Genomic DNA, 14,862 nt, shown 5'->3' with positions numbered 1-14,862 from the left:
CTTTAAAAATAATAAAAATATAAATGTAACGCTCATAAAAGCCTTTTATTTTCGGTGAATACATGACCACCATAATCATGATTTTTCGCAAAATTTTTAATTTTAATTTATTAGTTAATATAGTTATGCCAATGAGTTGTTTTACCAATATGTGTAAAAGTATATATAGAAGAATTTGGCTGATATCACCGAGATTTAAGGAAAAAAAGACTTGTGTCATGATAATTACGTTTTTGGTGCGCATTAAGTCTCTCTTATTAAATTTAATATAAACAAATATACCCTCGTATATGTGCATATATGTAGAGAGAGAGACTAAATGCCAACGCTGTTTTGGAATAATCCTTACACTCATGTCGATGCTTGTAATCTGCGATTTCCATAGCAATTAATCATCCTCCTCGGAATACCCTTTTCTCCTTTCTACGAAACTTAACGTTGAGTTTCTCCATTGTTTCTTGATTTTCATCTACCTTCAACCTGAGTCCATGCCAAAATTTTAATGAATTTCCCTTAATTTGCACCTTATTCTCAATGAAAAAGTGTTGAAGCTATATGCTCATGCCTTCCTTTGCTTTCCCCCATCTTGCTTTCCCATGTTTATTGGGTCGCGGCCCATTTTCTCTCATAATGCTGTTGACTTAAATAATTCTCATGCTCTTTGTCATTGTTTTTGTGGGGGCATGATTAAGCCAGTGATCAAGCACGCGCCGAGCATTTTCTTTTCGAGTGTGCATAACCTGATTCACAGCTGTTGCACGAGAGAATGGATTGAACCCAACATTCCGCATTGTATTCTACACCTACCTCTGGTCTATTTTAAATCATAGGATCATTTTGAGTCTATTATCATCATTTAGAAATGTGTAGTTTTCTATATGTATCAATAAACATTTCTAAATAGTTTGAACTAAGACAAGTAATCAATTCAGGTACTTTAGAAAATTTTATTTTTCAGAAAAGCTATGAAATAAATTTCAAAGTCTACGCGGAAATATTAATAGAATTTTGATTTCATTCCTTTGGCGTTAACACAATTATGTGAGCAACAAAATAATTCTTTTCTCGTTCAACTAGATATCTTGGATGGTAGAGGGTATTTTTCAAGTTTGAATCGCTCTCTTTTCTTTTTCCCACTTCTGAAAATTAAATGGAACAACTTGTATCATTTAAAGTAACTCCAAAAACATGAATATCTTTCCCTGTTTTTCATACTATTTAGTTGGCGATGCAATTTCAATTTCTTTTAGTGAGCATACTCCTACATTAAAAAAAAAGAATTATAAATTTTCTATAATGTGTAAAATCGGCTTTTTATTCCTGTTTATTTTTAAAATGTGTTAAAGCAAGTCAGCACCACTACTCCACATGGCATTCTCAGGTTATACTTATTAAAATCCTCAAGCAGAAATCATATATTTTAATTGGCGTAATATTTGTATTGCTGTATCAGCTACATACGTATGTATACCCAGTTTCAAAATTTGCATGGGTATGGATTCTGGTTACATTGTGTGTATATGATATAGAGTTGCCCTCACTTCCTTTCTATTGTACATATTCTTTATAAGTGTTGGTCGCGGTGGCAGGCGGAGTAAAGCCCTCGCCTGCCTATCCAGAGATTGTGCGTTCGAGTCTCGAGCAGGTGGATTTTCCTCCGCCTAGGGCATGATTTTTTGTGATTGTCTCCATTGCATTGTATGAGAGTTAGGTGGAAGAAGGGACTAAGTCTCTGAATTAGTCTCAATATCGACCCATTAAAGTCGTTAAATAAATAAATCATCAATGCATTTTTTTTTATTTATCCGTGATGAGCAAATATAAAATGAGGAAAAGAAAAAGGCAAAGTTGATCAAATATTTGCTCATTATGATTTCATAGTTTCTGATGAGTTCTCTGCAATCGCACCTCTACTTTTGTTTGCTATCTCGGATTTAGATTTCATCCAATATTTTGAAAATAACTTCAATCCATTAATGTGCAATATATCCTGCTCATAATTATGTTTACAAATTTCTTCATTTTGATGTTAGGAGGAGGTGGAGGAAAGAGTTTCGTGGTCCGAAAATTTTTTGGTATCTCCGCAGTGCTTGACGACCAAGGAAACATTTCTCAGTAGTGGGATTGCTCAGTAGGCGTTTCTTGCATTCGTCTCCTCGCCTCACGCATCCTATTTCACTGTATTTTCTACTGAGGAAGAGTGGCCTTGTTCGGTTTTTCAAGAAAACTGCGTGAAGATGGGTTTTTCACACTGCCAGTCGTCTCTGTTTTCTTTTGATCTCACGGTCAAGAGCTTTTTCGATTCTAGGCCCATGCGACGTGCATTCATGTCGATGAAGGCGGTGGCAATGGGACCATATCCCATTGAATGCTCCCGAACAAATTTAAATACCCGCGTAGCACATAGTGCGTGGACGGACCGAGGATTCTTCTGGGGAGAGCAACAGTTTTTAAATGAAGCATTTGAAAATATTTTAACTTACGTTTAAGGGATAATCAAATTGAATGGTGTGGTAGAACTTTGACTACTGACATTTAAAGGTTTCTAATTCAAAATTCTGGCTAATGCCTTTGGGAAATCCCGCATTAAATCCAGCCCGTGAGGTTTTCAGGTTGTAAGAACTTGACGGGAAACCGCAGGTGGCACTAGGCAAGAAACTGGCCACCCAACGTGTTCAGGACGCGTGAATTTCACACCCTGTGTCATGGATGTAGCTAAGTTGAGGTAAAAACTCTACCCTTGCCTATTAAAGTCAGCTTTCAGGTTCATTTCTAGTGCCACGTGCTCCCAACAGTTTCGATTCCGTATGGACGATACACAAGTGGATGGTCACATATCGTCCATACGTAAACTCGAAATGGTTCAAAATTCGATGATGACGATCTTTTAGGAATTCCTCACATGAAATTTCTTTTCTCATTATCTCGGCATAGAGGAAGTTATTTTTATCACAAGTGATAATATGCCAACTATTTCGAATGGTGCATATAATTTGAGACGAGGAAAAAATTTGAATCTGACTACATTAAAGCGATCATTTGTTTACATTAGTCCAAAGATTTTTAATATGTTGCCAGAATAAATGTTACACGTTAAAATTCCTCATGTAAATCGTATTGCTTGGTGAGATGGCATAGAGATGAGATTCCGTGTTGACATCGCACGTTACAGTTGATGCATTGCGATATCGCACGACCCGATTTCATTTGTTTGGTTTCCGTCTGCTCGGCGACTTCCTCCAAACGACCTAGACGAGCAATTTGGGGAACTCGTAATGAGATCCATGCCTCTCCCACCCTCCCAGAGTAACCTGTATAATTCGATCGCGCACTCGATCGTTTGAATATGAAAATTCGCCAAAATCATCGCAATCCGTGGTCCGGCCGCTTCCGTCCGCCGATTTCTGGTTTTCGGGATATGACGATGCAAACCGGAACTCACTACGTGACGGAGAGCGGAGCGCGCCGTTTGGGACCGGACGTCCATTCCCGGTGCATGTTCAATGCTCATGTAAATTACCCCGGGCTGTCGTCGGACTGCCAGTGCGTGACGGATTCCCCATGAAATGCTTCATCATGGCATTCGACGTGGCGATTACCTTGGATGCACAATAAAGTTTCAATGGACTGAAGGGTATTTTAGAAAATTTTAAAAGTCGTTGATCGTGAATCTCAAAGGTCGTATGATTTCTTTTTCCAAGACTTTGAAAAGAAATGGAAATCGGTCAGCGGACACGTATTTCAGTAGGTTCTACGTTAATTTGTGAACTAGACAAAATTCGCCCTTTATCTCTTTCGTTGCAAAATACTATGAGTAGAAGTGAATATCTAGGTAATGTGGAATAATTGTCGAGGGTACATACCTGTGTAAACGGTTCCATATCTATCTAGGAAAGTTACAGAAACAGGGAGCTCAGCATGTATTGTGTTGATTTATCCAGATGTAATTCAATTCACATCTTCTTCTTCAATAACAATCCTTCAATTGTGGTAATTTTTTAAATTTTTTTAGCGGATTTTGTTTTTTGCATCCTAAAGACCCCTGCATGTAAATTTCCCTCAAATGATAATATACAATCATCAGATGAGATGCAAACCTTGCTATCGTGTTTTGCTATACCACAACGATCTTTTTGGGTTTTATTCCACTCTATATTTCAATTCATTTACATTCCATGAAATATTACAATGGAAAAAGCTCTTTGATATATAATCCTGTAAATAAAACTAATCGCAGACAAACTTCATTGATTATTAAATAAATGTAATAATAGTAACTCAAATTGATTTTGTGTAAAATTCAATTACATTAATTGACTTGCGCATAATGAACAAGTTAACCAGATTAATTCTATACCATGTTAATTATTCTATATTAACCAACTAAAAAGTATCTAATAAAATAAAATTGTAACTCATCTGAGAGACAGGGAATGCACATACTCAAATTCAAAGTGCAAATACGTGTAGTTCTCGTGCGGAATACTTATGACACAGAACATAAAGTGATGCTATAATGTCATAAAGCTGGTCCGATGTCTCAACCCGTCCTTCGTGGTTAGCGTACAATTTACTGTGTGGAAAGTGTGGCTGTAAAGCCTACGGACTGCCCTTGTGGTATATGTTAGAAAGTATCTAGTCGGACTCTTTTGAGAAAGTGATACGAGGAATGAACATTAAAAAAAAATATTTTGACATAAGTAACTTCATTTTATTGTGATCATTTCTTCTAGCCTTACAAGTGTTTTAAGGTCAACCATAGTAGGTAAACAGTAGAGTGAAATTTATGGCTTGTGGCAATCAATAAAGCCTATTGCATCCATGAGAGAGACACGCAGAGAATGATAATATTTTATTCGCACTTGATAGGTGTTTTCTAGAGTATGCTCAGGTACTTTCGTGATAATATCATCTCTTTTTTGTTCTTAAAAATAATTCCTTCTTCAAACGAAAAAATTCCTTCTTCAAGAATATAAATTCCATATCGCTTTCCTTCTGCGTATTATTTTGTTAATTGATTACGACAGTAGGTAATTTCATCATATTCATGTTCATTTCGTAATACAAAACAAATTTTTCATTATAACTGCAATCCATACAAAATAAGTACTCATGAGACTAAACTAAATATTAAAATCATGACTACAAGTGCAATCGAAATATTTTGAAGATTTTTCTTGAAATAATAACTCGCTTTAAAGAGAAATTGTACAGTTCCAACTACTCATTGTGTCACCTCAAAGCTATGATTTTTATTCCGATAGTTAAGACGATAAAACGTAAATTTCTCAGCAATAATATTTAATTATGCTTAATGATTAATTCAAAATGTATCCTCGTAAAATAAAAATCAATTATTGTTATATTTCAGTTGAAATCTTATTCTTAGTTCTGGATTATTTGTCATATTTAAAGATCTCGACGCATCGATTGAAAAAAGCTCGATACCAGTTTTAGCAGCATTCATTATTCCCATTGTCAGGTAAATGCTGAGACTAAATAGATTTGAGATTGACAGAAAACCGAAGGCTTATGCCAAATATTAGTCAATATCGTAGGACGTATGACCACCATCGATTCAGTGAGAGAAACTACACGAGCTACTTTCTCCTCCGTGTGTCTCGCCTGCGTGTTCCCTTCCCCAGCAAACTTGTATTGACAATGAGACGTACCCATTGCTAGCCGAGCCGCTCTCCTTCACATTCCATCCTCCAAACATCCCCTCTCTCCACCACCCTCATCATATGCTTGGTATGATGATATGCAGCAAACACCCTATATGTCTTGGTCATATTTCTTCCTTTTATACTCCAGCAGTCAGAAATGAATTACCCTAATTAACCTTGAAACATCTCCCTTAAGCGTATTGATTATTTCCATGTGTTATCGTCGTGGTACAAACATTTATTATTTTTAAATTAGAGCGCTGTTTTTTTTTGACTTCCAATGTCTATAAAAGTATATTTTCAGTTCCTATTTTGGGTTGAAAAAGAGTGGCAGTATACGCTTGATGGCGAAAATCTCATTGTTGTATCGTAGTGCAGAAGATTGAGTAATAAATGGTTCAGAAACGTGATACTCCATGATTCGCTACAGAAGTTTTAGATCTCCCTCTGGTAACAACTTCAATATTATTTATGATATATTTATGTCTGATTTTGAATTTCAAATTTGCCAAACTTCTTTCTCTAATTACTTGGTAAATTTCTCCACCCAGACTATTTCTCAGTAGTGGTTACTTCTGCTGATGTCGCGATCTTGCTCATCTCGCAGGAATGTAAAAGTTATTTCTGACGAATGATCACTTTATCCTTGAAGAGTAATTTAATTCTGCGGTTTGACTCCATGATGGGATTGAGTAAAGGAAAACGAATAGAGAGAGAGAGATGGGAATATTCTGGCTTGGCTTCCTTGCTTGAAATTATTAAGACCGTCCTTTAATGCGAATCAGAATAAAATTAGCATGAATCCTTTAGGGACCTTAAGTTCAAATTAAGTTAACAATTACATCTATTGCGCTTACATTGTGGAAAGAAATTACATCCTCTCATTTGTTCCATTAAATATAAAACAGTTGGTAAAGACACATCACGGATGTCCTTATGAATCCAGCTCAATCACATGACATAAGATGGAGGGCCAAAATTGATTAAAATCAGGCATTTTTGTGGCAGAATTACATTCAGGTTATTTACTCCAGCAATAGTTTGACGGGGAATTTTATTAAGTAGTTTTAGTCTTGAAGCAAACAAAAATGAATTATTGAGTCTGAATTGGATAACTTTGTAAGATTAAAATAAACGTTGAACTTTTACGTTGCCTCAAATTACGATTTTAGTCAATTTTTTCAGTGTAACATAAGAAAATTGACCAAAAAGTTGAGCGAAAAATTAACAAAAATTGCATTACCATGTAATTATTTTTGTTTTATTTGTCACATATCTCTTTCCTGAAAACGTATTTTTTTTCAATCTCATAGAGTATGTGTTGGTCACTAACTATATTTTCTTCCAGTCGGATGTAAGATTATTGCACTTAATTTAAAACCTTAGATAAAACTCTTTTACCTCGCCAAGGTACTTTTTATTTTTTTGATTTTCTAATTCCTTTAATTCCTGCAGTTTATTGAAAAGTTGTATATACTTGATGCAGAAATCCGGTCATAGTTGCAGAAAGAAGTGTGTGCTGATGACGTTAGAACAAATTGAACTGCTACACTGGTGATACCAAGTTTTACATGATTATTTCATTTGCAAGCGAATCCACTGAATCATTTAATGATTCCCCTTCTTATGATCTATAATGCTTTGCATTTTAGATTTTAATTAATGAGGAGACATTTGCATTTTCACACAGGATCTATGATTCGCCTCCATGTAAGTTATATAAGTAATTTAAAAATTTCAGATGTTTTATGTGCAAACAGAATCGTTGATCATTCTATAATACAGGGTTCGTCCGGAAAATAAGTGTACTGAGCTCGGGAAAAAAAATTTATTCCACTGTTACATATCTTAAGCTAATATTCCTCAAAATAGGACCCTTGTGAGTCGATACACTTGTTCCAGCGGCGTTCCCATTCCTGGAACGCTCCCGCGAAGGCATCATCGGGAACCTCTCGAAGACACGTCGTCACGGCCTCTTTGACGGCGTCCAAAGTCCCGTATCGCGTTCCTTTCAAACTCCTCTTTATCTTCGGGAACAGAAAGAAGTCCGGTGGTGCCAAGTCCGGGCTGTAGGGCGGGTGCGGCAGCGTTGCCACGCCGTGCTTGGCCAAGAAGTCCGACACGACAAGCGCGGTGTGAGACGGCGCATTGTCGTGATGCAGCCGCCAGATGTTTTTGATCGCTCGCCAGATGTTTTTAATCTCGTGCACTATTGTTTTTGGCACATTACACTGCTCTGCTATCATCCGAACACTAAGACGACGATCAGAGTTCAGTACATCGCGAACTTTTCGCACATTTTCGTCGGTGAGTGTCGTTGATGGGCGTCCAGGCCGTGGTTCGTCGTCGACCTCTTCTCTGCCCTCCACGAACATCTTGTGCCACCGAAAGATCATGTTTCTGGACATGGCTGACTCCCCGTAAGCCTGGTTAATCATACCGACAGTTTCGGTAGACGATTTCCCAAGCTTTACCGCAAATTTGATGGAATAACGCTGCTCCAAAAACTTCGGCATCGCGTTCCGTGACGTGGGTCGAGCGTGGAGGTTCGCGTTAACAGAGCTCCTCACTACACCACAGCTCAGAGCCGACTGCCTTTTTCAGCGTCGCTTGCCAACATACCCCCCTCCAATCGCAGCCCGTCAGAGCGGTGCTGGGCCCGCCTGGAGCGGCGGGAAAAAATCAGTACAATTATTTTCCGGACGAACCCAACTCCCATGATAAGCTCAATCTTATACTTCAATTTTAATGTTTATTTCACGACCCCACCAGCTAAAACTTCCAATAGTGGCTCCTAGGCTAATATTTCCTGTAAATACGCCATTATTCGTGTGCCATGTTCGTTAACATTGAAGCACCTTCGGTTCTTTAAAGCATAGCTCTTACTTTATGATTTAAGTAACAAGAAAAAAATTACAATGTCAAAAATTTTAATACTAATTTCATTTGTTATATTTTCTTGTGATGAGAAGAAATCCACCGAAGGAGGAAACGCATCGTCTTTTCTCTCGGTTATTTTCCATATTTAAGTAATCAGTAATAGGTAATCTGTTTGCTAGGAATACATCATCCTTCACCGGTTTTCTTACACTGTTGAATGCTACCAGAACAATTATAATTAATTATCAGCTGTAGCTAGTCTTGTATTTATTTAAAATCTCTATTGTGAACATATGAAAGAATTATTTCGGTGAGTCTCTTTAAATTTAATTTTGATTCTTAGCAAATTTTCATTAGCTGAAGAATGAGCGACTTACATTTGATGTCCGCGGATTTCCTAAACTCTTTCTGATTCTCTCTTTTATTCATCAGGTACAGAATTACCACTCTTGCGATTGCTACCCTTCTTCTTTTGATGCAGTAGCAAACTTCATTCGTAATACAGCGACCGGACAGGGAAGTCCAGGAGGAAGATAGGACCTCATCTGAAGTCTCTTTTATCAGTGCAAATAGACGCCATCATCGAATGACACCCAGGATTATGTAAAATTTAATACAAAAAGTTCGATTACGCCATGGAATTTGGCAGCGCCACAACGGGAAACCGTTCATGTGTGCGTATTATCGTGTTACGAATTTATAACCATGTTCAGAGTTATATTTATGGCGTTTATCATTCTGGAAATCTTGTCAAATCTGGAGGATTTTTAGAAACATCGGCATTTACGACCCCTGAGTGCGTGGCGGCACGTCCGTGGTAATTCCTACTCTTCCGCCGCGAAAGAATGCAGCGGATCGCTGGCGTAGAGCTTGTCTCGTTCAAAGATGTTCGTCCGTATTCACGGTTATTGAAATTTCAACGCCATATTCGGTAGTCGTCTGATGCTCTTTTCGTACTAAATTCCCGTCTCATTTCATTTTCCAGAGCGGTCGCACCCGGCTGGAATGGAGTTCCTGTCCGACGGCCTCAGTCGGACCAAGGCGGGCAAGAAGAAAGTGGACAAGCTGAACAAGATAAACATCCACCTCCACGGTGAGAGCGATTGGTGGGAGATTTCCAAATATGTTTGCAATCGTCAAATAAGTATGTCTCATGTATTCCCCCTTCACTATCGTCAGCGGCTCAAGAAATTTACCACCTTATATATATCGTCTCACATTATCAATTGTAGGACGAGTGGATGGATATCCTTGCCTAATGGATATCTTGCCTTGCTTATGGATACCCAGTCTCAAATTCGCGGATTTGATATATTCCTCAGTCATTGACACTTTTTTTGCTACTGGTGATTTTTTTCGGACTGTGTTAAAATTTAGACGTGGGCTTCAGGGAACTTCAATAACCTTTCGAAATTACAGACATATCGTACGGAAGAGGATTCAAAGGTTAAATATTATTTTAGTATTTTATTATTCTATAGAATATGTATTTATGCACGTTATATATACATATATATATATATTAATATTTTTTTAATTTGACTTATATATTAATTTTATTTACTGTCAACTTTTGGTATTAATTATATCATTCGTTTAAAGTATGAGCTAACTGGTTCCTTGGTGGTTTCCGGCGTAACTGTATGGCATTGATTCATATTGGGAATGAAAAAATAGTAACTTTGTGATTCCATAGAAAATTTATTACGATACGCCCCGGGTTAGAATCTTCAACGTCATATTTAGGTACGTTCAGCGTCATTCGTTTCGACGTTCAACGTCAAATAACGTTGAACGTCGAAACCCGGGTCGTATCGTAATACATTTTCCGTGGAATCACAAAATTACTATTTTTTCATTTCTAACTGGTTCCAATAAAAAAACCCAGCATAAATCACTCGCGTGTATACGGTTTAATTTGAATCCTCGGTAGTTAAAGTAACTCCTTCACGAGGTTATTGACGACCAGTTAAATTTTAATTATATTTGACTATTTGAATGTAAGTGAATTACTTCAGCTTTTGGAGATTATTTTGAAAGACAGCACAAAAAAATCAGGAAATTGTGAACCAGTTCAACCTGAATTTAAATCATTTCACCCTTTATTTGATCTCACCTGGAGATGGTAATAAATAAACTGAGAAATTTATTGCGAGCGACCAGTCCTAGTAACCTTCACATATATACCTGATTTCATTCCCTTCTCCACTCCTCGATTGTAGTTGCCCATAAATTCCAAACACGAGCACCGCTTCGCTCTTAGCTTTACTAATCGTTATATGCAACTTGATTTACAATCCAGGCCTACCTAGGAGTCTAACCGGCGTCGACTCTTTAAAAGTTTACTCCATTCCATCAGGTATTCATTCAACTCATATTAAACCCTCGTGCAATTAAATATTTGCCTTGAAATTAACGTAAGGGGCACGGCAGTGGTTAAGAGCATTTGCCCTTGTTTTGTAGGTTATCTGTGACCTCACTTGCCTAATTTACGATGTATTATATGAGTTTACTAATATCTCGTACCTTGAAAATGATCACTCTTGTTTAGGAATAGAAATACTAGCTTCTCAATGGTTTATATGTTATAAAACGTTCAATTTCTACGTTGATATATGATTCCATCGAAATTTATATCCTCGTATTTCAGTGATGATTATTATTTTATGTTCTGTGAGACATCTTATCATCTGATCATCGTACGAAAACTTGAAAGTCGCCCTGAAACTTTCTGGAACTGTATACATTTATTGCTCTAAAGATAACTCAGTATTACTGTTTTCCGGCATTAATTAGTATGCTACCCAAATAAATGTAATGTATTGTTCTTTTCAAATCTTAATAAGCTTAGACGCATACACAAGGTAGTGGAAGATGGCGATGTAAGTGATGAATGCATGCTAGAATATCTGCAAAATCTCTTAGGTAGGTTCCTCATAACAGCTTCCGCATTAAGATCGCGTCATTTTTCATGTTCCAGGAAAGTTCTGAATATGTAAATGGGATTTTTCCCTACGCAGGAGGCACTCAATTAACTTGGTTGACTTCTAAACCTAATGTAATCATACAACTGACCTATTTTTATTGTTCATAGTTTTTAGCTTCAAATTTCGCCTCCATCCAAAGTTCCTCGTGCAAAAAACTTCGAAGCTCCATCCGTTTGTACGGAAGAGCGATTCTAATTAGCGCTATTTCCCCTCACTTCAAAACCTCAAACTGCTGACGTCCTACTAGAATTTGATTTAACATGAGTAGTTACCTTATTGGTGAACCAGCTGCACGGAAAATGGGCTGAAATGTTAACAAATTAAAAGGCTCATGGACGGCCGAGCGGTTAGTTTGCATCGGAGCTTTTGCTCTGCAAGCTGACGCCGGTGCCACTGTAGGACATAGAAGGGCACTAACCACAAAGGGAAGAGAAAGAATTCCGACTAAGCAAGAATGAAATGTAATACTTGTCAGGGAAATTTAGTTTAATTTGCGCGTTTTACAATTAATCTAGAAACAAATCTAAATATATTTAAGGAAGAGATTAGAAAATGACTAATGAATTGATAATACTTATTGTAAACCTTAAACATACCATGGTTTTCACCGGAGGAAAATTTTTTTCTTAAAATACCTGATTGTTTGGTGAAGAGAGAATTCCTAACATTTTTATCCGCTATTGTTTTCTCTAATTTTACTGTTATTATGCAAACTAATGACATAAAAAATATTTCTGATGATATCTGCACCTCTAAAAATGAATCAGCTTCCTATCTCCCATTATTTTATTACAGGCCTACATCCGAAGTGTCGAATGGAATATATTTACTATGTACTCATTACTTTTAAATATATGTTCCACATAATCAGATCTCATTAGCTTAATATTACATCCTACTATTATATATTTTGTGTAATGAATAATTGATCTAACATTTATATTTTCAAATTGAGTAGCTTCAGGAGTGGTGTGATGGAAGTCGAACATAATGAATAACTGATAGTAGCACTTTACCACTTGATAGTGGAAAAGTCTTAACTAACACTTTTTCCTTCCATATATTTCCTTTCATTTTCATTTGATATTATAAATATTAGTGAAATAAATTAATATTATTTTATATTTTAAGCTAGTTTGTTTGCCGCTTGCTAAATCATTCCATATTTTTCGCGCATAAGACAAATTTTCAGAATTGGAAACCGAAGTAAAATTCATTTCACTACAAACTTCATTTGGGTGGAAATATATTTCAAATTTCGGTTTCACGTCTAATTTCGCTTACGACTGCAATTCTGTGAGTGTGGAGACGCCCTTTGTGTTTCCCAAATCAATACAATACTTCCCCTTTAGTATTTTTCCGAACTAACCAACTAAATGCCCATTTGTATTCGTCTCTGCCTTCTGCAAGGTATTCAATTTTGGAACGTCTTGAAGGAAATTAAATTCATTAACATTTCAATGGGTCAAATTGTCATTATCTCATTAATATTATAAATCCCTCGCGTTTATTCTTTTGTAGATTTGACCAACTCTCCCAAACATGTAGCGACTAAAGAATTAACGTAAAAAGAATTCCCTCATTACTTCCTAAACTTAATGAACTATAGCCAGTCTGGATTCCGTCGGGTTTCACTCCCTGCATTTTTGTTCTACGTTCACCTGTGCCTCCCTTACCAATTTACGTGTCTATTTTCGCGAAGGGAGAGGAAATATGCAAAAACATCAATCCTTGATATCGGTGTTTTTTGGGCTGAAGTTCGCGGGCTCGATCGTTATCAGTACATTGCTGACCGTTAAAAAATTTCGGCAACGCCTCGTTATTGCAGCGTTCTCTTTACACATCACGTTTCGGGAAGCGTGGGTGGAGCACGCACCCCTGGAGCTGGAAGCGAACCCGACGACGGGTGGCCACGCCCATGGGGTGGCAAGGGAGTGAATCGAGGCGAAACGACTGCTCGACTCTACGTCGGTCATGCGGCGCTCCGTGAATTCGCCCGAGTGAATGACGCAAGATATTTTCATTAAGCTCCTCCCTGGTGTGCTTAAAATGAAACCGTCTTGAAGTCTTGCAAACTCTTGTACCCGTGGTAATTTTACGTTACTCCCAAAGTGAGGACTGAACTTCAATCCCCCCCCCCCCCGCCCCAAATGTCAGGAATTCCATTTATTCGATGAGTTATTTTACCCAGCAAACCCTCAATGAAACAAACAAAATGACAGTAATTTCTATCATCGACCATTCGTGATTTTTGACAACCCACATTCCACCATAGACCCTACAACCGCGTAAACAACTAGTCTGGAGACGATCGTGTATTAGTTATTTTCTCGTTACCATGCCTTACAATTTGCCAAATTAAAGTCTTTCCCACTGATTCTAGTCTCTGGATGTTAGCCTCGCATTTTGTCTGGTGGTGTAGCAGTGGTACCTATGACCTTTTGTTCTTTCGTCTGGGGAATCGTCTTCGATCGACGTGATGCGAAGTACATTATTTTATTTCCTGGTCCAAGTTTTCCGGGAAAGCCTCCCAGTACGATGCGCTGGGCAGATCACGGGACATTGATGAGCGGATAGAACTGCCTCGTACTCAATCTCACGGCGCTAAGACTTAATGGACAAGAACCTTTGGGTTCTGCTTTTTCCAAATATGCGCACTGCAGTCACTCCCCGAACATTGCAATTCGAACCAAAGGGAATCGTTTGGATGTAATGCCCTGGATCTTCCAATCAGCAAGCCATTAAATAGGGACGTGCCGTGCACTTCATGGTCATCACTATAATTTGAAGGTTTAAGCCAAGTGCCACACCGTGAAAATGTCCCTGCCCGGTAGTAGCAGATAGCTAGCTATCAGTTGATGCTTGATAAGCGTAGATATTTGACACCTTTCGATCTGTCTAGGGAGACTAATGTTAGGCCAGTGAACTCCGTAGCGTACCATCATGCGAGACCGTTACTTAAATGCCTACGGGTGGGTACTTATGCTGTCACAAGTTCGAGCATCGAGTTTCCTTCCTCGAGCCTATTCCACCAAACCACCTCCCCTTTGATGCATCATCATCTCGGGTTCCCAGAGCCATAGTGAGTCCCGCCATTCAAGGCCCCATTTCCCGGCCACCCTATTTCTTGCCCGGCCAGTGCGTCCTCACCCTTCGCCCCTCTTCGGTTTCTCTCCTCCGCCCGGTTCCCAAGAGTCTCCTTCGCCGGCCGTCCCCTTGCCCCCCCCCTCCTTTCTTCACTTCCTCCACCGGTCTCTCATTTGTGTTCGTAGCACGCGGCCTTTTAATCTCTCCCTCGAATCCTTCCAATGTCGCCATCTCCATTCCCT

General features: G+C 38.2%; 1 protein-coding gene across 2 annotated transcripts in view; it reads left to right on the top strand.

The window, feature by feature from the left end:
- Positions 1-14,862, top strand: part of wake (wide awake) — a 143,927-nt gene that overhangs the window by 88,229 nt on the left and 40,836 nt on the right. For both annotated transcript variants that reach the window (XM_071587429.1, XM_071587430.1), the window contains one exon: positions 9,532-9,639. In XM_071587429.1, coding sequence (XP_071443530.1) covers positions 9,532-9,639 — 108 coding nt within the window. The remainder of the gene's footprint in view (positions 1-9,531; positions 9,640-14,862) is intronic.

Source organism: Hetaerina americana, unplaced genomic scaffold (genome assembly GCF_022747635.1).
Source record: "Hetaerina americana unplaced genomic scaffold, ioHetAmer1.1.p SCAF_3, whole genome shotgun sequence".
In the NCBI taxonomy this organism is placed as follows: Eukaryota; Metazoa; Arthropoda; class Insecta; order Odonata; family Calopterygidae; genus Hetaerina; species Hetaerina americana.
Note: the sequence above shows the minus strand (reverse complement) of the source record. Positions and strands in the feature narration are given on the sequence as shown.